Source organism: Psammomys obesus, unplaced genomic scaffold (assembly GCF_907164565.1).
Source record: "Psammomys obesus unplaced genomic scaffold, mPsaObe1.curated_primary_1811, whole genome shotgun sequence".
Taxonomy (NCBI): Eukaryota; Metazoa; Chordata; class Mammalia; order Rodentia; family Muridae; genus Psammomys; species Psammomys obesus.
The window spans coordinates 7,173,292-7,201,047 of NW_026586589.1; the positions used below are offsets into that span (position 1 = coordinate 7,173,292).

The 27,756-nt window shown below is 51.3% G+C and overlaps 1 protein-coding gene across 3 annotated transcripts in view; it reads right to left on the reverse strand.

The window, feature by feature from the left end:
- The window catches only part of Dlgap4 (DLG associated protein 4), a 148,043-nt gene that overhangs the window by 19,505 nt on the left and 100,782 nt on the right, over nucleotides 1-27,756 (reverse strand). The window contains exon 1 of one of the 3 annotated variants that reach the window (XM_055602200.1): nucleotides 21,266-22,266. The exons of the other annotated variants lie outside the window; for them this stretch is intronic. Coding sequence (XP_055458175.1) covers nucleotides 21,266-21,296 — 31 coding nt within the window. The 5' untranslated portion in view covers nucleotides 21,297-22,266. Of the gene's footprint in view, nucleotides 1-21,265; nucleotides 22,267-27,756 lie in introns of those variants that run through there. 3 annotated transcript variants of the gene reach the window in all.

Genomic DNA, 27,756 nt, shown 5'->3' on the forward strand with positions numbered 1-27,756 from the left:
ATAAATAAATAAATAAATAAATAAATAAATAAATAAATAAATAAATATCAAAATTTGTTGAGCTGCACTGTCTGTGTTCATAATCCCAGGACCTGTTTGAAGTCAGGGACTCCACTGTGCCTGGCCGACACAGTTCCAGGCCAGTCAGGGTTCAGACTGACACCTCTTTCTTTGTGGGTAACAGTCCTTGCTGTATAAGCATGAAGGCCTGAATTCAGATCCCCAGCACCCCCATAAAACCTGGGTCTTGCTGTATACTCCTGTAACTTCAGTGCTGGGGGTGGGAGAGACAGAAGGATCAAAAGGGCTCACTGGCTTCGACCATACCCAGACTGGCAGTGTGGCTCAGTGGGTAAGGGTGCTTACAGCCAAGGCTAAACCTGAGAGTTTGATCCAGGGCCCACATGGGAGTAGAGAACTAACTCCCACAAGCTGTCCTCTGATTTCCACACGCACACCGTAGTACACACACACACAAATAAATGGAATAAGAAATCAACAAAACCAAGGGCTCAGCCCACTTTCATGGAAATAATGAGAAAACAGAACAGGCCACCTGATGTCTTCCTCTGGCCTCCCTACCTGCGTGTATCCAAGGTTCTCAGCACCTCCCTGGTTCAGGGCCCTTTCTGGTCTCCACTAACCTTTCTCTTCCGCTTCCCTTCCTCCACTCCTCCCACTGTCAGCGCGCCTCCTCCACACATTCCACATGCTCAAGAGCCTTTACAAATGTTCCTGTTCCAGATGGAACCTTTCTTATCCTCATACTTCCTGTCCATCAGCTCCTCTACCCCGTATCCTCCCTCCATGGTTAATCAAGTGCTTGTGCACTGATGGTCCAGTGCCTAGCCTAGAGGCTGAAGAGGTACCCTCTGTGAAGTCAACTTCAGAGGGAGGCAAACAGCGTGGAGACCTAAGACGGTAGAACTGCGCAGCACAGCTCTGCTTTCTTGGGAATGACTGCTGCCTCCCTGCCCTTGGAGATGTGGCAGGTGCCTTAATTACAGCACAGCTTAAGTGTCTAACAACTAACTCGTGGTCCATCACTGGGAAGTTCGGCTTTCCCTGAGGAGGCTGGGCATAGCACTTTCAGTATAACTGTTCCAGCTGATCCTTGTACTTCATTTCAAAGATCTTGAATGAAGAGTCTGCTAAGCCATAGCATGACTCATATCCCCCCAATCACATGCTTGCCCACCCACCACTTAGCCATGCAGGCCCCTCATGCCAAGGCAGAAGCCAATTTGCAACACAGTCTCAATGCAGCCAGCATCCTTGATGCCCAAACAAATCCTCATTTCTTTGAATCAGGTGACCAGTATATTTCATTTCTGCCTTATTCTTCAAGATTCCACCCTGCAGGCAAAGGTGGATTTATCACATGAAAGGAGGCTCAGCAGTTCAAAGCTAGCCTCCACTACATAGCAAGTTCAAGATGAGCTGGGGTTATGGGACTCTCTCAAAAAACCAAAACATTAAGATTTTGTCCACTCTCAGGTCAGAGGAATGTAGTATACTCTGCTATTTAAAGCCAAAGGGCTTGCATTAACAGATTCAGACACCGGGGGCCTTTTAAGGATCTGGAGCCACAGGGGCCCCTAAGAAGCTAGTTTTTACAAGTGTTTTGCTTGGAAGCCGGGCTGGGTGATCCTAAGGCCATTGCTGTCCTCAGGCTGCTGGCTCTTGGGGCATGGCGGTGAGAGTGGAGAAAGGACCTAGACACCTCAAAGAATGGAGGCCAGGAGTCACAGACAGGAAGGAAACCTTACAGAGATGAAGGAGGCCCCACCCAGTTCCAGGCTCCACAGGACAGACAGGGGTGGCCTCAGACAGAAGTTCTCTTATTCCCCTCTAGTGGTGCTGCTAAGCCTGAAGATCCCATTCCCTCTCCACTCAACAAGAAGCTGCCAAACCTAAGCTAGGACGAGACACTCCTTTGTGCTATGGCAGAACCTACTCAAGGATGCCACCATTCAATCTCAGGTTTCTCTCTTTCCTGTCTCTACCTCCAAAGTTGGAAAGCTAGGGAAGAATTCTGTGCAGTAAATCTAGGAGCAGGGACAGACTGCCCTCTCAGAGCCACTGTCCTGCTGACAGCTGCTTTGAGGTGCCCCAAGTCAACAACACTGGGGGACAACACCTTGATGCCAACATTCTCCCAAGTCCCAAGGTGATACCCATTGTGCATTAAAGAGGAACCAAGGCACTACACGAAATGTTCTTCAATCACTCTCATAGCGGAGTGTCCCCAACTGCTTTTCCAACCTTTTTCTCCATCTACAGCTACCCTCACCTACGTCATCCACACACTGTTGCTTCTTGGACTTTTGCCTCCTGCTCTGTACTTTCTGTCCCCTTTCCATCCTGGCCCCTGAAAGAACCCAACTCAGGGCACATCATGAGACCTTTCAATCTCAAAGGTCCAACCTACCCAGTCCACTCAGGGACTCCAGTATCTGCATATGCTTTGGGCCCCAGTGTCCACAGAAGCCAACAGGTTACAAAGGTGTCATACAGCTGAGGGACATCTATGCTGTTTCCAGATATAAGACCTGCAGGGTACAGGAGCTCCATAATGAGACCAACAAAGCTAAAAAGCCTGGGCACAGGGGGGCCTGCAGAGACAGATACTCCAACCAAGGACCATGCATGAAGACCTAGACCCCCTGCTCAGATGAAACCCATAGGCTGCTCAGTTTCCAAGTGGGTTCCCTAGTAAGGGGAGCAGGGGCTGTCTCTGACATGAACTCAGTGGCCAGCTTCTTGATCACCTCTCCCTGGGGGTGAGGGTGTGTGTAGCCTTAGCAGGCCACAAAGGAAGATGATGCAGCCAGACCTGATGAGACCTGATAGGCTAGAGTCAGATAGAAGGGGAGGAGGTCCTCCCCTATCAGTGGACTAGAGGAGGGGCAGAGGGGGAGAAAACGAAGGGTGGGTAGGCCTGGGAGGAGATGGGGGGGCTACAGCCGGGATACAAAGTGAATACATTGTAATAAATACTAATACATTAATTAATTAAAAAATAAAATAAGGTTTGGAATTTAAAAAAGGTATCATACAGGTGTTGAAGCTCAAGAGGCTGGCCCTGTCCTCGGCAATGAGAGTAATGAAGTCCAGGCCTCAGCAAGAGCTCCAGTGGTCAGCTGACCCTCGGGTTCATGGCTTCTCTAGCAACTCTGAATCAACTGTAACCACAAGCCCTAGGGGCTTTCACGGTCATTCTGACATGTATCTGAAGCACACACGCCCAACAGAGGCAGATAAAGGTGACACTCTGCCTCTCATGCTGGCTCTCATCCAGTCAGCCAATGCCCTTTTCATGCTGTTCACTGCTGTGTTTTCCCCAATTTCTTGATTTGCTGGAGGCATGTTTAACATATCCCACGTGTACTGCAGAAAGGCCACCCAATGTCCATGGGAAAAAATATGTGTTAGAAACACTTCATTCAGGTATGAGTCACGCTGCTCTTGGCCATGAGTTCAAAATCAGTAAGCTAATTTGATGTTAAATAATGAATCTTTTGGTAGAAACACACATGAAATAAGATTATGTACTAACTGGCTGGGAGAAATTGTGACCAGAGGTTTAGAGGGACCCTGTATTTCCCACAGTAGTCAGGGTTTGGTATTCAATGGTCCTGGGAACACAATTACCATGAGCAATAAGAACTGGCTTCTGCTATCCGGTCACTGACTAAATCCTCAAACCAAGGCATGAGGCAGGTTCTGCTTATTACTGTCCCAATTCACAGAGGGGCATACCCAGGAAGTCCAGAACCAGGAGTGCCATCCCCTCCTTTCTACACCACTCTGTGAGGGGCACAAAGAGGCCCACAGCTGGCTAGCCACAAAAGGGGTGTGATAGTCAATGCTGTGAGGAGGAGCCATTCATGGTATACACCATTCATGGGTAAAGCCCTACCACTCCTGAAACCACGTTTTCTGAACAAAACCGAGTGTGCCTGCCTACCTTCTGGGAGACAGACAGGTCCCTCTGGAAGACAAAGTCTGGATAGATGGCCACACCCCCTGGGAAGGAGCAAAGCAGGCCAGGCCAAGGAACAGCAGGACAGATGCTGAGCAGGGCACAGCTTGGTAAAATTTTAGGAGATGAAGAGGAGCTGGAAGAGAAGCCAAGGGACAAAAGACGGCCTCCTTTTGGCAGGGTCCTCAACTTCCAAGAGCTGCTTACACAATGGGAACTTGCCTGGCTGTGCAGAGTCCCTCAGGGCTGGGCCACAGCCAGAGAGAGGTCTTGACAGCGAGTCAGCCTGCTATCACAGAGCCCAGTGCACTTGGCAGCTCCACGGGGGAAGCCCAAGGCCATCTCAAGTGGAGTGAGTTCAGCATAAATCTGCATCCTCTCCTCCCTCACATCAGCCTTGCTCTCCCAGAGAAGCATCCTGTCACCTCCAGACGCCTGGGGGCTTCCCTGCCCCCACCAGCAAAACTTTGTTCTTCCAGGACAAAAGCTTACCTTCCAGAGCCCTGCTTCTTTCCACCACCAACCTGCTCTATCCTTGGCCTGTTCATCTTCTCTCACTCCCAGCCCCTGACCACGGACAGCCACCCCCATACACAAAGTAAGTTGTTTCCAAAATTCATTTCCAGCACCACATTCAATAAGCAACCTAAAGGGGCGACATTTACCTCTTGCTCACCCTGTGCTGAAACCTGCCACATACCAGCTAGCTCTCCTCAGAGCCCTAGTACAGTGAATGCTCTGTGTACTAGGACATGTTTATCACCAACTCCTCTAGAAGTCCTGAAGAAAGAGGTCCAGTTTCCAAGCTGCAGGAACTAACCTAAGTTATAACCACGAGATACAGATGCCAATGAGAAGACAGCTCTAAGATGCCAGCACTCCTGCCCAGTGCCAACCTTGAATATGCACAGCCTGCCTGGCCAGATAAGAAATGGGGGGTGGGAGATGCAGAAAATAGGTCTTGGCTTTCCAAATATTAGCTTATAGCGTTTCAACCGGGTTACTAGTTTCCCCAGAGTCCTGCCTACAATGCATTACTTGAAAAGAGTCTCAAAAACTCAGGCAGGGACAAGGGAGAGGACTATAGCTGGGATACAAAGTGAATAAATTGTAATAAATTAAAAATAAATTAAAAAACAAACAAACCACTACCTCACTTGTGGAGTGCTAATGTCAAACTTTAGTGACAGGTCACAAAACCCAGGCTTTTCATCAACTGTCACAGGCTCTGAATCCAGTGTGCAAAGCCAGACACTGCCAGGCCCTGTACACCTCAATGGCTGGGCTCTCTTCACCATTCTGAATGACCAAGTGCATCTCAAAATAGAAAGGCGGTGTTAACAGGCTCATTCACTGTGCCTGGAGTGACAGGTGGTGTATCGGGTAACAGAAGCAGGAGCCAAGAACCCTGGGCAGCTGACAGAGGATGAAAGGAATGCAGGGCTGAATAGGGAACTCCAGTTCAGGTCAGGTCAGCAGACGCAACACTCAAGACAGCCCTGGCAACACTCAAGACAGCCCTGCGGATGCAGGCCCAGGAGGGAGAGGGCCTCCTCACAGCCTGCACCCATCATCCTGGGTTTGGAATCCCAAGTGACACAGTTACACAAGGAAACAGCCTGTGTAAAAAATACCTTAATGACTCTGGCTGACCACAGACATGTCTCAGGCTTTACTGCCCAGACCAGGGAAAGCTGGCACCCTGAACTTCAGGTAACATTCGGATGATCTAGGCATTTTTTGAGTAAGGAACAAGGTTACACTGGAGCCCAACGAAAGGCAATCCAGAAGTGCTTGCAGAGAGAACACACAGACCACCTTGTGGGACAGCACCAGGAAGCAGGAAGTGGAGCCCTGGTTCTTAAAAGTTCACAGTTAGATGAGCAGGTGAAGGTGTTTGCTTCCAGACCTGAAACTTGAGTTCAGTCCCAAGAATCCAGGCTGTAGGAGGAGACAACTGATTCCTCAAAGTCGTTTGCATTAGTGTACACACACACATACACACACTTAAAAAAAAAAACTTAAAAAAAGTAATAGTATCTGGGTGTAGTGGCTCACGCTTGTAACCCCAACATTAGAGAGTCCTGATGACAATTAGGACTGTCTGTGATGTGGCCCTGTAGGCCCAGGGACACGAGCAGCAGAATCTGAAAGAGGTGCTGTGGACGGCAGGAGACAGAGATAGAGGAACAAGCACTGCTTACATGTCTCTCTGGTGCCCAAAGGTCACAGTGTGAGGTCCTAGCAATGGCAGTCCCCCACCGTTACTGAGATATTTATTATTCTACCATTCAGGGTCTTAAGATGCAGAAATTACCTGGAGGTCAGGTCTCCCTGGCCAGGCACAGTTCACTACGGAGGATAAATGGCAATGAAGGAGTTGTCACTGTAATGGTTCCAGAGGCCAACAAAGCTGCCTCTCAATCCCAGGCTTTCCAGAAACTCTGCTGTGAAGGGTCACACTTTCCAAGAGGCTAGGCTGAGGGTTCAGTCGCTGTCCATGTGTCCACAGACATCCCCCACACATTGCATTACTGGCACTGTCCCCTGGCATCCTTCCACCCTTCTCCAGCACACTATTTTTTTTTTTTTTTTGCCAAGCCCCAATAATCACCCTTCCAGGTGTCTGGGCACTGCTCCTGCAGCACCCTTCTCCAGTGAGGAGAGCATGGGGTGTTCCTCCCTCAGTCTCTCTCACCCAGGCTCTATTCCAGGCCAGCACCCCTGCTGGAGTGAACACAGGCCTTTGGGGCCACTCTGGTTTTGCTGGCCTGTTTGCTTATTGTGTTGGGCCTTCAGACCCCAAGCTCCTTGTAGATAGGGACCTGTGGTTTGCATTCCTCTGGCTCCACCCCAGGCTCAGAAACACAGGCAAGCAGAATCTGAGAGAAGTGCCAGGGTGGGCAGAAGATGGAAGTGCAGGAACAAAGTCTCCATGTCTCTCCCTCAGGCTCCCACAGCCTTGCTTGCCTGAGCTCCCTTCCCAGCACCTCTGAAATCACGGCATGGCGACATTGGGAAGACAGTTCTCAAAGGCCACAGTGTGAAGCCCTTAAACTAAATCTTGTAATCTGATCCCTCAAGATGTGTTTGCTGTCCTCCCCTCTGCTGCTAAGGAAAACTGGAGGCCCAGAGAGGTTGAGGCTTTTGTTCAGCATTACTTAGGAAGCCATGTTCTATCAATTAAGCACAAACCCACGGGTGTTTGTCCTACAAGGCTCAACTTCATGGCATCCAGTCTTGCAAACAGTAGAAATACCAGCTCCTGGCAGCAAGACTGACAGATCCCAGAGTCTAGAATAGGTATTGCTGCCCTCCCCTCCCCAGCAGGTCGCACCCCAGGGGCACCTTGAGAGGGCAGTCGGTAGCTGGACAGCTTCTACCCCTCTGGAAGGTGCTCTGCCAGCACTGTCCCTAGGCCTCTGGCTGTCCTGCTAGACTCTTCTACTCTCACAAAGAGACCTGTGACATCACTTGCCTCTTGAACAGTCCTTTCCCCTCCTAGGACTGCCACCTATGTAGAAAAACTGGAGAATGCCCAGGCTGGGGATGGCACAGCTCCCACTGGATATGCTACACCTGGGGGGCTGGTATTTTTGTGTGTTGAGAAGGACCCTAAAGCCACACACCCCTGAACAGCAGGAAGACCGTGACTAGTGCTGCCTGTCTTTGGTCCAGTGGAGAACTGCCAAGCATAAGGCTCTGCTGTCCCTGGGAAATAGTTTAGGATACTATTCTATGACACAGCGTCATCATCCCTCATCTTCTGCCGGAACCTTCGCCCCACCCCCTAGCCTCCCATCTGCAGGACCAGCCTGGGAGCTTCTGTCTCACAGGCTGTGAGATGGAAAGGCAGCTCCTTGCTCTCCAGTCCAGGTTTTTAAGAATTGGCCAATAGAGAAATACTGTAGAGAAAAAATTTACAGAGCAAGCATGGCTGGATTTCAGCCAAGTTTGGAGTTTACATGGTCTAAGACTTGGGCAAGTCGTCTTTAGTCCCACCACTTCCACAAAGGAACTCTGGTTACTCTGCATGTAACACATCTAGACACTGAGCAAGATCATTAGGGACGAAAAGGGAAACCCACTGTCTTGTCTCACTAATTCTGGGAAGTTCTGTCCCTTGCCAAAGAAAGCCTTGACTAAGACGGAGGGATAGATGCAGCTCAGATACTACTTCGAGTGACTAAGTGAAGAGTCCCCAGCCCATGATCCTGCTTCCACAGGGGGTGGGGTTCACTGGGGGCTCTGGAGCGGGCACTCTCCCTCCCCAGAGAGTAGCAGTCCTTTACCAGTCAGCTGGATCCCAGCTATCCACAAATAGCTCTGCAGGATACAAGAAGACAGAGTCATCATCACAGGAGCTAACTAGTCACAGGCTCCCTTGAATGTCCACCTTTCAAATATCTCCATCTTAAAATGGGCTCCAGAATGAGGTACCCAGACTGGTCAAATCAGACAGAGACTGAAAGGGTAGCGGACACTGGTACAGCAGGGAGTGGTCCACATGTAGTTTCACTTTTCGATGAGGTGGTGCGCTGGAGAGGCGTGGGGGGTACGTGGAACAACTAGAATACACTCGGTGCCGCTGGGAAATGGACTAATGAGCAGCACACTGGGGCGCCTACATGAGCCCCACTTGGCAGTTACCAAATGGCTTTGCTTTTTCTCAAGTCACAAAGACATTTAAAATTCTAGGCCTGACTCTATTTTTTTCACCAAGCTGCTTTCTTTTCTCGTTTGTCTGTTGATTTGTTGTCAGAGCGTGCCCGATGCTGGGCTGGCAGGCGAGTGTACTCCACCCATCTTCTATCCGAGAAAGGTTTACGAACAGGGGCTGGTTGGAGATATGCCTCTCTCCCCCGAAAATTAACTCATTAGAGCACGAAGCATGGAGATGCACAGGGAGTGATGGATCTTTCAGAGCAGCCAGACAGCAACATTAGAACGAAACTTCAAAAACTACAGAGCAGACCACAGATGTACTTACATAAGAAACAGAGAAGAGTTATTGCAGCCTCAGTGCTGCACACAGCTGCCTTTTTAAAGGAGGCATTTACGCCGGGCATGGTGGCACACGCTTTTCATTCCAGCACTGGGGAGGCAGAAGCAGCTGGATCTCAGTGAATTTGAGGCCAGCCTGGTCTACAAAAGCTAGTTCCAGGATAGGCTCAACTCTTACACGGAGAAACCTTGTTTCAAAAAACAAAAAACAAAAGAAAACAACAACAACAAAAAGCATTTATTTGTATAGGCCATGGGAGGCCAGAATCCCACTCTGTGGAGTCAGCCCTCCTCCACTTTTATATGGCCCCAGGATACAAACTCAGGTCATCAGGCTTCCTCCCAGTCTTGCCAGCCCCCATAATTACTCTTTTACCTAAACTTTTAAAATGTTCATTTGGGGATGGCAACTTTGCAAAACAAAACAAAACAACACTAAAAACCCCAGAAAAATTGTTTTGGCTTTCCCAACAAAGGCAGTGTGGTTAGACAGAAAGCATAGGGAAGCAGGACTTCAACTCTTGACTGAGCTGTGTGACTTTGGGAAAGTCACTTTACCCCTTCACTGCCTAGAGCAGCACCTGCCTCCCTCAGCAACAGGACACAACAAAGTGTCTAGTGCAGTAAAGAAAGTTAGCAAGACTTTGGGCTACTGAAGAAATGTTAGTGACTTACAAAGAGCAGTAAGGGAATTTGCAAGTTTTGTTTGTTTTTTATTTTTGTTTGTTAAAGGCAGGGTCTCAGTGTGTTACTGTGACTGCCTAGGACCTGCTGTGTAAACCGGGTTGGCCTGAACATGAAAGCTTCTTGCCCCAGGTCTCCTGAGGTTTTTGGATGCTCTGGAAGTTCTGAGACTCATCGGAAAATCAGATGGCCTATTCTTTCATTATCATACTAGTAAACTTCAGGGCCCTCGGCTCTAACAGGGAGCCAAAGAAGCTGCTTACGTCAGAGCTAAGCAGGGTTACTCTCCCATCTAAATGTGCCCAGTCCTTCAAGCTCCCTGCCAAGGTCTTAATGGGGCTGTTCTCTATCCTCACTACTCCCAGTGATATCCTCCAAGCCTCCCAAGCAGGTCCCTCTCTGCATCTGTCTGTCTCCTTCAGCCTCTCAACACAGTCACATGATATCCTGTCTACCTGTTACTGCTTGAACAGTCAAGTTAAGATGGGGGTCAGTTGGTTCTTGGTGTTCTCCCTGCCTTTTTGCTCAGCCTCTGGACATCAGTACATGACTGTTTGGAAGGTAGAGTAGAGGTAAGGCTAAGGAGTGGGGAGCAGCGGGTTGACCAGCCAGCCTTCTTCTCCGGGACTACTCCCACTCTATCATGTGCGCTTTGTGTGCCCTTTGAGGAAGCTGCTAGGTAAGCTGTAGCTTATTCCTGCTTCTACTGGGTGCTGTCAGGCAAGTCCCACCCCTATTCCTTCTGCCTTGGCACAGGTAGCAGACACCTCCTGACTGTGACCACACCCCTGTGCAGAGCAACAGCCACGTCATGAGGCGTGGGAAGCCTGGGAAGACAGAAAGTTCCAGTGGAGTCTGGAACTATTCAATCTGCTTCCAACACATGCATAACAGGCTCACAGAAAACTGCCCAGATGAGCCCCGCTCTCAGTGCCAGGCCAGGTACCTAGGCAGGGCCGATCTCTCCAGCTGAGCCAGTCCTCCCCTCTGGAAAGCCTGTCCTTGCCTCCCTCAAAAATTCTGTTTATGCCAGTCATGGTGGCATACACCTTTAATTTCAGCATTTGGGAGGCAGAGGCAGGCAGATCTCTGTGAGTTTGAGGCCAGCCTGATCTACAAAGTAAGTTCCAGGACAGCCAAGGCTGTTACACAGAGAACTGTCTTGAAAAAAAAAAAACAAAACAAAACAAAAACAAAACAAAACAAAACAATTCTGTTTATCTGAACCTAGCATTTTGGGGGGGACTAAGGCCCTTCTCTTTGAGTCCTTCAGATCCCCAGCCAGAGCACTGTACTAGCAAGCAGGCAGCTAACAGCTACTCTCCAAATAGTCTACAGTCCACCTATTCCTCTCCAGGGTGGGTGGAGTCCCCTAGGTATCAGGATGGCCTCTCCACCAGGCCTCTCTGGTCATCACGGTTAGACTAATCAGCTGATAGGAGCCACTGTATAGGCAAAAAACCTGAGAGCTCAGGTGACAGGATTTCAGAAGTTTAATTCCAAATTATGCTCTCAACTACGGGTCTGCCTAAACCCAGGGGCATGGCTCATCAGTGCGCCACCTTTCTGTGGTACAGGGGTGTAGCATGGTGAGGTGGATTATCAGTGTAACCCTTCAACAGAGGGCTTCCTGACAACTGTGCTCAGCAGGTTTCCTCAGAGTAGAGACTAGTTCAGCCCAGAACACTGAGTATGAAGATACTCTTGCCAACTTTAAAGAACTCAAATCCATACCACTGAAGGACAGCGCTTGGAGGTTCCACAGCCTGCAGAGAAACAAACAGAGACCCTGGGCACTTCTGAGCAGGGAGGATCTAGCCGGAAGCCACCTATCAACCTAAAAAGAGGTGAGAAGCCATGCAGAGATGACTGAACAGAGCAAAAGGGCTTTCAGGCAAGCTGGATACCCAGAGGAAACTGCTTCAAGGCAGAGGCTGGAGCTTGCTCTTACCTTAATGGAGGTGAAAGGTTCTATTAAAGCTGAATACCGAGGCCCTGGTTTCTTTCCCAGGCCCAGTTCTGTTCAGCCCTGCCCCGGAAGAACGGGGTGTTTAAAAGGCAGTAGCTTTCCACCTGGGGGGCCTGATGCTGGGACCACACCCGGATGAACTGACTTCACCAGGGAACCCGTCCTACTGGCCCACTCCCAGACTGCCTAGCCAGGACGCCACCACCGTCTATAGCCTGGCGCCTCTCCCCACTGGGCCCCACCCATGAGCCAGACCTCCAGAACACGGGTGGAAAACATTCTAGTGTGGCCTGCTCTGCCTGGGTCCCTCACATGCCCTCCCAGCCGGGCAGGGTTTAAAGCCGCTGCTTCCTGCTTTGATGTTTGGTTTTCAAAGCCAAAGTGAAACTAAAAAGAATGTGGGAAAGACGCTAAGATCTAGGGGAGAGGAACCCCCAGCTTCTGACCCTTCAGGGTGCCAGCTTCAGGGTCTCTCTTCCTACCTACCAAATGTGAGAAATGCTTCTCCCTGGTTGGAAAGGAGCTGCAGAGATGACCTGCTGGGGGCCCACCTCAGAGGTGGCACAAAGACAGCCTTGTGGTCTCCCTGACTACCTCTCTGGCATCTGTCACCTGAGCTCCTTTGTTCCACTTGTACTGTGGAGATCCCAGCAACCTGGGGCAGAGCAAATTCAGGAAGCTCAGAGCAATCTGGCACTATAATGTCAACAAAGACAACACCAAGGGGCCCTGAAGTTGCAGGACTGCAGGCTGATCAGCCCTTTGCTGAGCCTTACAGCAGCCCACTGAGGGCTGGCCCCAACTTCAGACCCTCTGAGGTCCCCAGTGGCTAGAACTGCCACACTCTCAGGCATTTCACCATATTCCCTACTAGTTGGTTTGCCAGATTTTCCCAGTAGGGCAGGGAACACTACAAAAGCAGCTACAAGCCTCCCTACTATTAGATGAGGAAAAGGGACCCCGGAGAGGGTGGGGTGCAGGGGCGCAGTGGCCGGTCCTGCAAGGGGAACTATCTGAAGGAGCTTATCCACCTGCTGTTGCCACGCAAGTACAGCACCCAGGGAGACTCACCGAAGACTTCTGGCGGGCAGGGGGAGGCTTCTTCCTAGGGCCATGTGACAAACCGTTCCCAAGGTACAGTAGCAGAGTTCCCTCACCCACTCTTGGTTCTACTCCTATGCTGCCTCCCTCTGTATTTCCCTCATTGTTTACTTCCTTCCACCTGACCTGGCAAAGGGCAGCTCCTTGGCGGAGTGACACTGGCCAACTTCTTCCCCTTCGGGCCTTGCTCCACTGTAACTAGAATCGGGACTAGAAGAGTAGAGGGTCTCATTAAACCCTGGCTGGCCTCCAGAGACCCACCAACCTCTGCTTCCCGAGTACTAGGATTAAAGGTGTGCATGGGCCACCACAGCAAGAGTGGTTTCTTAACTAAGAAAATGAATGTGAATCCAAGTGGGGCACTTTACAACTGTGAACATTTCTAGCCAGGTGTGTGGGGGGGTATATGCTTGTAATCTGAGTGCTTGGGAGGCTAAGATGGAAGGATTAAGAGGTCAAGGCCTAGCCTGAGCACAAGTATTAAGATTTTATCTAGCCCTCCCCTAAAAAAAAAAAAAAAAAAAAAAAAAATTGAAAATGTGTTTAGAATGGAAAAGATGGCAATTTGGAAATATCTGGAAAAAAAATTAAGTGTACAGACTCAAACAGCTACTTGCCTTGCAGGAAAGGCTTCTGTGGCCACAACCTCATACAGTTACTCGGGGAAGACCTCACTGCTTCCAGCAGCAGATGACCTGACGAACAAGTGGTGGTCTACCATAGGTGGAGAGTCACACAATCGGGAGAAAAAGACGACCATGGACCTGTGTGTGCCCACAGAGAAAAGCTACACAAGACGGACCTGGGTGGAAATGGCAGGAAATGGTAAGGTACAGAGCAGCAAGCAGAGGTGACACAAGACAAGGCATGACCATGACCCAGCTGTTGGTGGAGTGTGACAGCGTGTGCATGTGTGCAGAGGTTTCCGGAAGGAAACAAGCCCAGCAGTGACTATGCATCTAGGCTAGAGACACTAGTGTCTTCACTGAGTACCTGCTTGGAAAGTTTGTGTAAGTCTGCTTATGTGTGTATATACAGACACAGATGCACACAACACACACACACACACACACACACACACACACACACACACACACATACACACACTAACTTCAGAGAGATTTACAGAGGTCCCTCCCAGCAGACCTAGAGATTTTTCTGTTTTTAAGATTTTCTGTTCTCAGTCAGGCACGGTGGAACACACCTATAATCCCAGCATTCAGGGAGGCAGAGGCAAGGCGGATCCCCATGAGTTCCAGGCCAGCCTGGTCTACAGAACGAGTCCAGGACAGCCAGGGCTACACAGAGAAACCCTGTCTCAAAAATAAAACAAAACAAAAAAGAATTTTCTGCTCTTAGAGTGTGTGTGTTGAGAGAGAGAGAGAGAGAGAGAGAGAGAAAGAGAGAGAGGGAGAGGGAGATGGGGGAGAGAGAGAGCGCCTGCAGAAGCTTGAAGAAAAGTCCAACTCCTTAGAACTGAAGTCAGAGGCAGTAATGAGTCATCTGTGACTTCGGGGAGCCTAACCTGAGTCCTCTGGAAGCAGGAAGCACTCTTACCCTGAGCCCTCTCTCCAAGCCTCAGGCTGCTGGATCTTGAAGTTATCTCTGAGTATATATTGAGGAAGCCTAGATGTCACAGGGCTCTGGCATGTGATGGGATGGTGGTAGGAGGTTGCATCAAGGCAGACTTCAAGAGCAAACTTGGCCTTGAGGCATAGGAAGGCTCTAAAGAGGGCTTTGAATGCTAAATGTGTGGAGGTAGAAGAAGAGGATTACTACCAGGAGGGACTGGGGAAAGGAAGTCAGGCTTGCTGGAGCATGAATGGCTGTTTCATTCGCCATGGGTTTTCACAGCCAGGTTTGCTTTCTACACATGGGAATTGAAAGGGTGGGCCACAGCACTTCCTGGACGTGGAACCCTAGGATCAGCCTTTATCTCATCATTTAATATTAAAGGTGTCACAGAGGATCCCCAGCTCTGCACATGGCCACGGGGCTCCACACCTGTGCAGACTGTAATCAAATATTTGGAGGTTGAAGAAAAGTCAGACCAGGAACTCAGTCCTTGAGGCCCAGCAGATGGCCTTCTGGGAGACACCTTTCCTCACTGTCCCTTTAATAATTTAGAAAACTTTATTGTTTTTTTTTTGTTTGTTTGTTTGTTTCGTTTTCTTAAAGATCAGTTTGCAGAAACTTGCACCTTGACTAGTTTTGCCTTCATGTTCTAAGCTCAGGCATCATAGGCTGAAACTCTGGATCCCTGGGTCCGACTTGGAGGGGTCTGCAGTGACAGGGCTTTGATGCTGCTACATTTTGCAATTTAAGTCTCCAAGGGAGCTCTGCCTGTCAGTATGTCCCCGGGGCTGGTTCACTGCCAGACATGCAGTAACATTTGGTAAAAACTTGATGAATAAATGAGCAGCTCACAGTCACTGTGGTCAAGTCATTTTCTATGACTGAGCCTCAGTTTCTTCCTCTGGAATAAACAGATACAACTGCAAAGGCTTCCTAGGGTCACATAAGGGTCTACTGAGGTGACAATGGATAAAAGTTTTGCAAAACAAAACAGGCTACACAAACATTAAAGATCCAGAAGCAATGAGCTGCAAAGGAATAACGAAAACACAGGAAGAGTCTGAAAGTTCCTGTGACAGCACCTGACAAGTGCCAATCTAGTGAACTTACCACAGCTCCAAGGGACAGCACAGGTCACTCTAGCCCACTGTCTTAGTGACATTTCTCAGGCCATCTCTGTTCCAGAGAAGCATGAAAATCTCTTTAAATAACCTCTGTTAAGATTTGGGAATGAATCTCTATGAGTTTGAGGCCAGCCTGGTCTATAAGTGAGTCCAGGACAGCCAAGGCTACAAAAAGGAACCACGTCTCGAAATTGGTCCTCCCTCCCCCACCCCCAAATATTTTGGAATGAAGCCAGTTGGTGTTAGCACACGCCTTTAATCCCAGCAGTCGGGAGGCAGAGGCAGGTGACAGCCTGGTCTAGAGAGTGAGTTCCCGAATAGCCAAGGCCACACAAAAAGAAACCCTATCTTGAAAAACAACAACAAAAAGATTTTGGTATGAAAATCGGTCAAGCCCAGCATAGAGTTGGACTTAGAACATTTGCCTAACTAGACTGGCATGCAGATGCTAAGGTGTATCCTAGTGACAAGGGAAAGGCTGGAAGGATGGGGGTTGTGTGGCGGCTGATCTGCCTCATGACCAAGTTAAATACTGGGAGGCAGGTAGGGTGGTGATGCTAACACCAAAAGAATGACACAGGGAGATGATCAACTTTCTGGCTACACACCAGGAACCAAGTGCTCTCCACAGTGGCCATTTGGTAAGTACCATCCCTCTCCTATCTCCCCTGGACTGAAGCCGAGGAATTTGGCCCTGGGTTCTTTAGTGTTAAGTACCTTGTGATGAGTCTCTTCCTAACTTCTGAGTGACTGACTCCTCTGGCTGGGATCTCTAAAGAAGTGGCACACACATGCAACCTAGCTCTGTAGGTTTCTAAAGGGTGTAAGGGTCCCTACTGCCTCTTGTCCTCTAACCTTGCAGAGATTCTAAGCCAACATGCAACCCTGACATTAAGGATCTTCAGAAAGGCTTTGTGATTTTTTTCTTTTCTTTTGTTAAACATAGGGTTTCATTCTGGCCATCCTGGAACTTGCTGTGTAAAGCAAGCTGGTCTCTTTCAAAACTGAGCTCTGTGAAGTTTAAATTATGTGTCTAAATGGCCCTTGTTCAAGGGCAAGAGCTGAGATTCCCCTGGCCCCTGAGAGCAGAGATTTCCTTTCTAAGTTCTTTCTGTGGGAAGAGCCAAGGGGCTTGGAGCCTGCCAGCCTTGACTTGGAGCCACGTTTCCCTTATCTGTAAGATTTGATAAGTCCACCTGCCTCTGGAGGCCCTGGCTCAGAGCCTGCCCCAGAGCAGGTGCATAAGGAGTATGCTCAGAGTGCACTTCCCTCTCCAAATCAGTGACACACACCCTCCCCAGGATCTGGACCCCTGCTGGGCTCTGCACCGGGAGCAGTGCCTCTCTTCCCATGGGCCCCACCCTTACCTCGCCCTCGGGTCTCCTCTGGGTGCTGCAGAGCCTCTTCCCTGTCATCATTTTTATTCATTCCCAGTCACTCAGCCTGAATCAACATCTTGAAGGGGTCCTCAGTTGTGCTATCCCAGTTTTCTGACTCTATACCTACTCTACTGATGTTCAATGCTGCCTACAACTCGCTGGTCCCTCTTAGATGTTCCAGCCAGAGCCCGGGAGGCATCAGCAAAACCAGCAAGCAAACTCAGCTTTCCAAACACACACTTAACTTCCAACCCCACCCCTCTGCCTTGAGCAAGTCATTCTCTAGAATGCCAGCCCCACCCTCTGCCTCTGCCAGTTCAGCCCCCTCAAAGGGCTCTTATTCCTTTGGCTCACACTCACTCTTCCTTCTCAGACAATGCCTTTCCTCAGCAGCCACTTAATTACAGACTGTCACACAGTCTCTGTAATTGTAGGCCTTGTCTCTCATCAGACCCCAAGTTCCCAGGACCAGAGAACTAGTGTGTCTGTTCTTCCCCTTTCACTCTGAGGGAGCCAGCCTGGGCTGAGAAGGCAGCGTCCCCCCCCCCCCCCCCATAAGGGAGGGTTTCCCAATACCCAAAGTCAGTTTCCAGCTCATCCCAGTCCAACTACTTGGGAGCACTTTGCTCATCAAACCAGGCCAGCCACTGCAGGGGTGAAAGAGGCCCCAGGGGAGGTTAAGCCACAGGTCTAACCTGGCTCTCAGCCCTGCTCTGGGATCCTAGTCCTTATTCCCCAAACTTGCTTCCTTACTAAGTAACAACAAACAACCATCTTTTAGCTCTAGAATTTAGTTTTATTGTCTTCAACGAGGCCTTGTCTTCCAGAAATGGTTAGGGGAGGAAAGCAGCTAATTCCAGCCCAGGCTGAATCAGGAAAGGCTGCCCAGCCAGCCCTGGGAAGCCTGGGAATTTGAGTGGCCTTCACACTACACCTCTCCTCGACCTCATTAAGTTGCTGCTGACTGGACTTCATTGTTGCTCAGGTGCTCTACTCCACAGCCATTAGCCTAGCCTGCCCTGCCCTGCGAGTACCTGCTGCCAGGAGGGTTCAGCTGGAAGGTGACATGCTGCTACAAATACCTAGGCTTGCCCAAAACAACGGTGACAGTAGCAACCATCACTTCTCAAGGGATCACCCGACGAGGTGGGTGGAAAACCAAGGCACAGGAATTTGATAGGTCCAGGGTCAGACAACAGGAATAAGTAGCCTATCATTAAGTGCCAGCTACTCTCAGTTCAGCTTTTCCCTGTGTGTAGTCATAGGCTCTCCGATTCAGACTGCTCGACAGGATTCACTTCTGCCCCAGACCTGACAAACGAGGACCTCTGGGGACAGAGCTCAGGAAACTGAAATCTATAGAGATGAAGAATCAGAATTCTATATATGAGGAGGCTGGAGCAGAGAGGATGAAGCGACCTGCTAAAGTCACACTTTAGACAAGAGTATGAACCTAGAACTGAGCTTACAGACAGGGCCAGCACTTCATGTTCCAATGGCACTTGGTGGTGGAGACAACCTTGAGCAACAACAGTCTGTACCACAGAGGGCACGGGAAGGCACAAGTAAAGGCCTTAGCCAGGCAGGAGATTCTCAGTGTGGAGCCCTGCGGAGTGAAGAGCTACATTCAGAGCCACCCGAGAGCCAGGAGATACTTTCCCAAGTCCCCCCCCCCCCCCCCAGCTTCTGGGAGGAAAACCTGCAGGCATGTGGCATCCACATCAGGCAGTGGCCCTCAGGGAGTGTCTGGTTGCTGCTCAGGATGAAAAGCCAGAGAAGGTGATGACTCAAGTCCCCACCCCACCCAAGCCTTTAAATGTGAGATGAGCTCAGAGACTGGGGAAATGTCAGACAGACCCAAGCAGAACAGGTGGCAGAACTGGCAGCTGGGTGACAGGCTACCAGGCAGAAGCAGCAACTTTGAAGTAATGCTGCAGGCAAAGGAAGCCGGGAGACCTGAGACTGCCCAGACACTGCCATGCGCCAAGAACCAGAGTGGGCCCACACCCCTCTGTGGGGCCTCTTCTTCACTCAGTTGTGAAACAGGGAGGACCTCACTGGCTTCTGAGGGTTGTGAGGAGCAACGATCAGGAAAGAGATGGTGAACTACACAATGCCTCACAGGGCCTGGAGGTATCAGTCCTATTACTGCTTACAAATCAAGGCTCATTCCGTGTTACCTGAGCCCAACCACAAGGCTGAGGGAAGTCAGGCTGGGGATGTCTTGCTCCCACAAAGAAAAATCTGACCCAGATATTATGAGGAGGGAAAAGCTTGCATTTATTGAGGACCTACTGTGTATAGGATTTTATTATATATATATATATAAAATCTCATTTAATTGTCACCACAGTCCTATGGTATAAATGATTTTTCAGAGTCCAGATGAGGAAACTAAGGTCACAGAAAGTAACTTGCCCAAGACAGCACAGGCATTGAATGAAGAGACTGATTAGAAGCAGGTGTGAATGGCTTTAAAACACACATTATTTCCACTCTGCAACACCTGTATAAGAGGCTATTGGGTCTGGTATGCTGACTCAGCTCAAATACTGCCTCTTCCAGGAAGCCTTTCCAACCCACACATGCCCTTGCCCATAAAAGCCCACAGCTGCCATTAGTGTGCAGCGGGCAGCACTCAGTACACTCTCCCTCTGTGCTCAGGAATACTTTTAAATGGTAAGGCGCAGGGATGGACGGGTGGCCTGAGAATCTGAAATCCCGGGGGAGACCAACTGTCTGAAGTCTCATGGCAGTTTAGCACCAGAACTGGGAACAAAACCTTGGCACTCTGCCTTGAAACTGGGGAAAAAAAAAAAAGAAAGAAAGAAAGATAGAAAGAAAGAAAGAAAAAGATCCTATCGTTTTTTTTTTTTTTTTTAGAACCAGTTTTAGGACAAGACTTGTTATTCCAATTTTGATTAGGAAGCTGACATTCAAGGGACAGTCACCACTTGAGATGTGAGGACTGGAATCCTGACTTCCACTTCTAAGCCAGGTACGAAGCCCTTTTTTCCTTCCGGATGCAGGCAATCCATGCACTGTGCCTACTACAAGGTACATAGAAAGAGATCCACGGGTGTTAGTGACTGTCATATACCAAGAGCAGGTAAGAGCAGCAAGATAGTAACTTCTGACAGCGCCATGAGACAGGACTCGGGTTCAAGCCTCCATGGGTCCTCCTGGCTCTTCTAGACCCAACCTTATCTGCAAAACGTGGGGACTACAATACCGGTTCTTACTCCCTGTTCCAAAGTTCTAGAACACACTAGGGCCCTTGACAGCAGACCCCAGCTCTCAGCGGAACCTTCCAACCAGAGCCTCTGTATTCCATGAAGAGGAAAGCAGCTGTGGCTCACAAGAACTTCCTGGCTGACTTTGTTTCCAGGTGTCACTATCTAACAGGGTCTAACCTTAAACAACAGACGGCACACAGAAAACCCGAGCGTTCCCCAGCACAGGCACCTCTCTGGGCACACCCACTTATCAGCTTCGGAAGAACAACATGGCATGGGGGAATTCTGGAAAGGTGGCCACACTTCTTAGCCAGGTGGGAGTGGACTTGAGGCCTGGGCCTGGATCACTCTCCCTGCTCTGCAGGCATCAGCTGTGTTCCCTTCTCAGGCAAGCGCTCGCGCTCTCGCTCGCGCTCTCGCTCGCGCTCTCTCTCTCTCTCTCTCTCTCTCTCTGGGGCTGTTTAAAGGCAGGTTGACAGTTTACAAATTATGTCTACAGATGCCTCATTTGATTTTCATGACAACCCTTGCTTCCCCACCTCCCACTATCCCTTTTACAGATGGAACTGAGACTCAAAAAGTCAAACCCTTTGGACTGGTGTAACCGAGATCTCAGAGTCTAAGACAGTCAAGCACAGTCATCAAGGGTGGTCATCGGAAGGTCAATTCCTCTCCAATTCAGCCTGGTTTCAGCAAGGACCAAGTTTCTCAGACCTCTGTCCACCTGCTCAAGCAGGGGAGCCTAAAAAGTTCTGACCACAACCCTACAGCTCAGCTGTCTAAGAAGCCACACCCCCCTGCAAAATTTCATTACTCAAGTTGGCAAGAACGCAGCCCCCACCCCCCGCTGGGTCTAAATAAACGCCCAAGTGATATCACATCCTGCCGTAGGCTCCAAAATAGCCCAGGCCTGCCCACAAGCAATCACAAAGTGCCAGGCCATGCAGGGCCAAGCCAGCAGGGATACCCAGCCCAGGGCGTCCTCCACACACTCAAGCAACTAAAGCAGAAGCCTCAGAGCAGGAAGGCCCCCTTCCCCCCTCGCCAGACAGCCTGGCCCCACCATCCTTAACCCCCTGGTCTAGAGGCCCCACGGCCTCATCGCCCCAGCGCCAGCCCCTGCCCCAGCGCCAACCCCATGGAGCCTCTGCCGCGGCCAGCCTGCGGGGTGACTCCGCCCGGCCCGACCCGGACACCCCACCACTCACATTGCTTCAAGAGCTCCAGACACAAAGCCATGAGGGCCGGATGGGGGTCAGAGACCCAGAGACCCGGCAGAGACAGAAAAGGGAGAGGGAGAGGCGAGGAGCAGAGAGAAGGGGCGACAGGGGGTCGGGCAGAGAAGCAAGGGAGCAAGACCCCCCCAGGCAGAGGAGCAAGCTCAGGGGGAGACCGTGAACGCCAAAGACAGCAATGAGACCATCGACACAGACTCGTGGAAGAGGCACGGAGAGCAAGGCGGGGGACCGGGTCCAGAGAAGTGGGGCGCTGGGAGAACAAGGAGAGACAGTGACAGCGACAGCGGACAAATCTAGGAAAGGCAGAGGCTCTGAAGTTAGGGAGCTGGGAAGATACTGGGGGTTCAAGGAGACCACTGAGGGATGTAAAAGGTTCTGGCAGATATGGGAGGCCCCGGAGAAGAGGGAACCCCCCGGGGAAATATGGACTAGGTGGCGGCAAGCCCGAGTAATCAGGGGCACAGGGATCAAGAAGGACCCCAGAGGACGTGTGGTGGGCTCAGGGGAGGCCTGGGGGAGTGGAGTGTGTTCTGAGAGGCCCCAGAAGATCTAAGGGGGAGTCCCGAAGAATGGGGGTGCCAGAAGCCGTGGCTGTAAGAGAGGAGTGGATCGCTGCGAGAGGAGACCCGAGATCCCGGAGCGAGGGAGGGGCCGAGAGCGCGAGGGCAGAGACAAAGAGACAGCGAGCTAGGGAGAGACAAAGCGGGCGCAGCGGGGACACGAGCCGGGGGGCCGGCGGCCCGACAGAAGGACGGAAGCGCGGGTGGGCGGACGGACGGACAGACGGGAAGACGGGGTAGGGCAGGGCCGGGCGGGGACGGCGCCCGTCTCCTCGCGGGGCCGCGGCTGCTCCCGGCGGCGCTGGGCGGGCCCCGGGCGCCCGGGCTGAGGACGCGGCGGTGGCGACGACGTGGGTCGGACAGACGGACGGAGTGACGGACGGACTGGCGGCTGCTGCGGCCAGCGGCGGGCACTCACCCTCCTCCCTCACGCGGCCCGGCCCGAGGCTCCGGTTTTGTACGCCCGAGAGGCGGGGCCTCCGGGTTAAAGCCCCGCGCCGGCCCCGCCCCCCGCGTCAGCCGCGCGCGCGCCGCCCGGGATTCCCGGGCCGCCAGGGGGCGCGCGGAGCCGGAGCCGCCGCGCAAGCGCGCACGCGTGCCGCGCGGCCCACGCCCTGGCCGGACGGTCTTGAAAGGGAATGCGCGCCCACGCCGGCTCGCGCATGCCCGAGCCGAGGGACTCCGCCCTCTGGAACCACCCCGCCAAACCGGTTCCAGCAGGAACGCAAAGCACGGTCTGTACGGGAGGTGGGGCGGCCGGGTCCCGCGATCTCAGCCTGGCCGCGACGCCTGGCTACGGGTAGGGAAACTGAGGCTTCAGAGGGAGACCACCGTGGGCTTTCTAGCTACTCCGCAACCTATCAGTTTCTGGTTGCTCCCCCTCCTCGTCCCTGGCTGTGCTCCTAAGGGTCCTAGGGATGGGTTCAGTAGCACACCTGTGTGACCTTAGAGATGCTCAGCCTTTCAGTTCCTGTCATTCTCTGTAAAACATGACAAAAAGCACACTGCGATTCCTGCTTCTTCCCCGAGTCCCCTACCCTCCCACAGACTGGCACTCTGCTTGCAGCAGGTCTGCCAGGCACAGATCCATGCTGGGTGGCAAGCCTGGCTCCCGTTTCTTGCATCTGGATCTGATGGAGGGCTGAGGAACGAAGAAGGTAACACTTTCCTGTACACAGCTTCCTTTTGCATTAAGACATAATGACGAGAGCGACACGTTCATTTGATGCTAGCACTGAGCACTTTAAAAGCAGCGGTTGGCTACACCATGCTACCCAGTTTCGTTTGCTTTACTTAGGAAAGAGGAAAGTAAATTCTGTCTTGGACCGTGACACCCCTGGTCAGCCCACCTCCACCCTTCCAACTCTATAACCTTGGGCAAGTCCCCCTTTCTCTTTTGTCAGTGCTGTGTGGCCCCTGGAGAGAAACTAGGCGGAAACAGAATTTTCATAATGAAGTCTTTGACCCTCTGAATCCAGCTCACTTTCTTGAAAAGAAGAACTCATGGGCAGCTTCAATTTGGAGTGTGAGACCTTGGTGCTGGGAGAATGGTAGCATACTTCTGGTGTTGACTTTTTTCGAGTCCTGTAAAGTGTATGGGAACCTTTTGTGCACTGACTGTGCCCTTGCCCAGGAGCTCCGAGTCAGGCTAGCCTTCCTGCAAAGAGGAGTTAGCTGGAACCAGGCCTGAGATAGAGGGCTGGCAGACCGGCCTCAGATCCTCCTGTGTGAGCCTGGGCTTCTCCTGAGGGAGGTTCATGAAGGGTCCTCTCCAGATAATAACTGTCCTGTTCTGGGCACCCAGAACTGGCAGCTGGGTTGGAGGCCTGTCAGATCACCATTTCTCTGGATTGCTTAAAAATCTGAACCGTGATAATCTGTGCACTCAGCACATAGTAGGCACTCAGTTACCTAGGAACATCTGGGACAAGGGCATGATAGAACCCAGGGGGAAGCCTGCCTTCTACCCAGTGTCCTCTCAGGAGAGGTGCCTGCTGCAGTAGGAAAATTTGACATTCTTCCAGAGAAGGCCTCCTGAATCCTATCACCTCTGACCCTATGGCCCTGACAGGGCCACTGCCCCCTGCCTGACCAGCGTGAGAGCCTCAAATCGTCTTGCTCCTATGCCAGATGGTTCTCTTGCTCTTTGTCACATCCTTGGGTTGCTTCCTTGCTAACCCCTACTGAGAACTCAGCGCTTTGAGAAACATCTCCTTGACAATATCTGCTGAGTGACCTTGACTGTGACACTTCCTCTAGGCCGCAGTGGCTTTGTGAACCACCCCACCCCCACTTCAAAGGTGTGTGGGTGTGTGATTGTGTGTGAGAGTGTGTGTATGGCTGACTGGGTTAAAGTCGGGAAGAGAAGGTGTATGTGACTCCGGCCAGAGCAGACATCACTAATGGATGGTGGCAAGCTTAACCTGCTTAACTCAGATTAAATCTCAACCCTTAGCTCCAGGGACCAGAAATGACACACAAATTACAAGGTGTTTGCCCTTACACTCTGGGGATTGGATGGGCTGAGTTGACAGGAATCCCTGGTGTAATAGCCAGAGATTAGGTGTGGGAGACAAGACCACGGGGTTTTGTCAGCCTCCCTTCCTATGTATATATGCAGGGGAAAGGAATTGGAGACACCAGAAGAGTTCAGAGGGATGGGTGAAGGGACCAAAAAAAAAAAAAAAAAAAAAAAGAAGAAGAAGAAAAAAGAAAAAGAGGGCAAGCCGCTTGTGACTTGGATGGTCACAGATATGACCATTCCTCACACCCAAGGTCTAGATGCCAATATGAGGTCCGGGGAGGGACAGGCAATGTGCACAGCAGCACTGAAACAAGTACCCTGGGCCTCTGAGCAGGGAGCAGGACTGTTTCCTAGACTGGAACATATCCAGCTCTGCCAGGAGCTTCCAGTATGGGCAGGGAGTGATCGTGTGTGTGTGTGTGTGTGTGTGTGTGTGTGTGTGTGTGTGTATGTGTGTGCACGCTCATGACCGGTCTCACATTTGAAGATACAGAGAATGTAACTGGCAGGATCAGGGTGCCACACGGCAGCCCTCCCACCCCCACACCACTTGCTGAGGCCCCCGTGTGATAGCTCAGCTTCTGAATCTGTGATGTGATTCAGAGGGAGTGGGAGAGACATAGAGAGGAGGAGGGGGAAGCCCGAAGCTGAGAGGAAGGAAAGGAAGAGAAACAGGCTGAGGGAAAAACAGAAGGCAAAGACTGGGATGGGGGAGCTGTTCTTGCTTTCTTGCAGAGGCATAAAGAGGGGAGAGGCAGGACCAGAGGCAGGGTCATAGCACAGGCCGTGCCACCTCCCAGGTGTCCTCTGGCTGCGGAGGGCCATGTACAAGTGGCAGCTGAGCCACTGCTGATCCGCCTGCCAGTCACCTGCCAGAGCTATTTCTGGAATGTGGAAACTGGGTCAGAAGGGGGGAGGGAGGATGGCGGTGCTAGCAATAGCGCTGGGAAGCTGCCAGCTACATCCCCTGCCTCCACCACTCGAGAGCACTTGCTTCTGCTGGGCCCCCGCTGCCTCAGTATCCACCCTGCTCCCACGTCTCCCCACCTGCCTACATTTGGTCTGTGAGCACACGTGCTCGGGGTGGAGAGACAAAGAGCTATGTGCCTCTTGGCGACTCGGGCTCAGAACGAATCGGGGGGCCGGGTAGTAAGGAGGGGAGCCTTCTGAGCAGGAACACTGGCTGCGTGTTGGTGTGAGTTTGTGTAGAGGGGGGCGAGTACAGGCAGAACCACCGTGTATGGCTGTACAGGTCTTACCCCGATTAAGGATGCCTGTAGGGCATATGCACGGTGTAATTCTCAATAAGGACACAATCAAATTACATAATTACCATTGACATTTGTCTGGCAGATGGACATAAAGGAACCCATTCTAGTAGAAATTGCACCGTGGTGACTTTTCAGCACATGGTGGCAAAGTGTCCTAAGCAGCAGCGCCACACGGGCCAGCTGCAGCTCTGGCCGGAGACCCGGACATCTGGTGGCTTTGGTTTTCCTAGGTGGTGGGTGAGTCTACCTGCCGAGCACAAGAGGAGCAGGTATGCGGTGGTCGCTGCGGGAAACCTGGGTGTCTGCTGAGGTAGGCTTTCCTCGGGTGTGTGGGGTGGGCTTTGACGGAGACACACAGGCACACAGCTTGTGTGCAGGGGTGTGCTGAATCAGGTGTGCAAGCGTGTGGGGAGCGTTGGTGTACGTGCGTGGTCACAGCTTTCTTTGTTCATTTATGTGTGTGCGCGCACCTGGGTGGGTGTATATGCGTTGGGTGCCATTTTCAGTCTGCACCTCATTTTTGAGAACCTCACCGGTTTGGCGAGGCTGGCTGACTAGAGCCGCCTCGCGGTTAGAATTACAGGCTGTGGTGGTTTAAACCAGAATACACACTCATACATTTGCTCGTTTAGTCCCTCACTGGTGGAATGTGTGAGAAGGATCAGAAGTACTAGGAGGGGTGGCCTTGCTGGAGGAAGTGTGTCACTGGGGGTGGACTTTGAGGTTTCAAAATACAAGCCAAGCCCAGTGCCTGTCTGCCTCTCTGAGCTACTTCTGCAGCACGATGCCTGCTCGCCTGCCATGATGGGAATGGACCAAGCCTCTGAAGCTGTCTGCAAGCCCCTAATTAAATGCTTCCTTTACAGGAGTCACCTTGAGCCTGGGGGTGGTGCACACCTTGAATCCCAGCACTTGAGAGGCAGAGGCAGCTGGATCTCTGTGAGTTCAAGGCCAGGCTGGTCCGCAGAGCTAGTTTCAGGACAGCCAGGGCTACACAGAGAAACCCTGTCTTAACCCCCTCGCCCACAAAAGAAAAAAGATTCACTTTGGTCACAGTGTCTCTTCACAGCAACAGAACACTAAGGTCGGTGTGTTACCACCCCTCCCCCCGTGCTAGCCATCCAAACTCGGGGCCTTATGCTTGCATGGCCGAGTCATCCTTCTAAACCCATTTTCACACTATACACAGGTCTCGGAGCGCCAGTCTTTCTGTATGTATGAGCACATGTGTCTCGGCAGGTATGAGACACTGTTGCACAAATACTTTCTGGATTATATTTGTTTGTGCAAAAACCTCCAAACAGAACAACTGGGGCCCTACCTCCCTACATTTAACACCAAATGCCTGTTCGTCCAGGATGTGCAGTGTGTGAACGCACAGTGTGACGCGTGTGTTCGTTGTGGGCGTGTGTGTTCTATGATTGGTTGGAGTATTACCACTTTACTGAAGCAAAGATGGAATTCATTTCTTTAAAGATTCAGGGGCTGGTAGGGAGGGGCTCATCAGATAAAGCAGTTTGCCATGCAGGTTTGGAGGCCTGAGTTTGATCCCTGGGACGGACGTGAAGGCGGAAGGAAGGGCGGGAGAGCTGGCTCAGCAGTAAAGAGCATGGGCTGCTCTGCCTAGGACCCAGATTCAGTTCCCGGTGCACAGGGTGGCTGAACCACCTGTAACTCCAGCTCTATAGAGGGCCTCTGTGCCCTGTCCTGCCATTCGCAGGACCTACACTCACACACATACGTGTGCAAAAGTAAAAATAAAATCCTTAAAAAAAAAAAAGTGAGCCAGGCAGGCTGGCCAGTGCCTTTAATCTCAGCACCTGAGAGGCAGAGACGGGCAGGTCTCTGTGAATTCCAGAAGAGCTAGGGCTACATAGTGATACTCTGTGGGAATTACAGAAACAAAAACAGAAAACCACAGTGTGAGAGAACTGACTTCATCAAGTAGTCCTCTGACCTCCATACACGAGCTGTTGTGTACATGCTCACTGTCACACATACACAGCATGCACATACATACACATAATAAGGAGAAGTCTTTTAATGTAGATTTAAGCAGAGAAAGATAGACAGACAGACACTGAGATGGAATCAGTGCCCTCAATT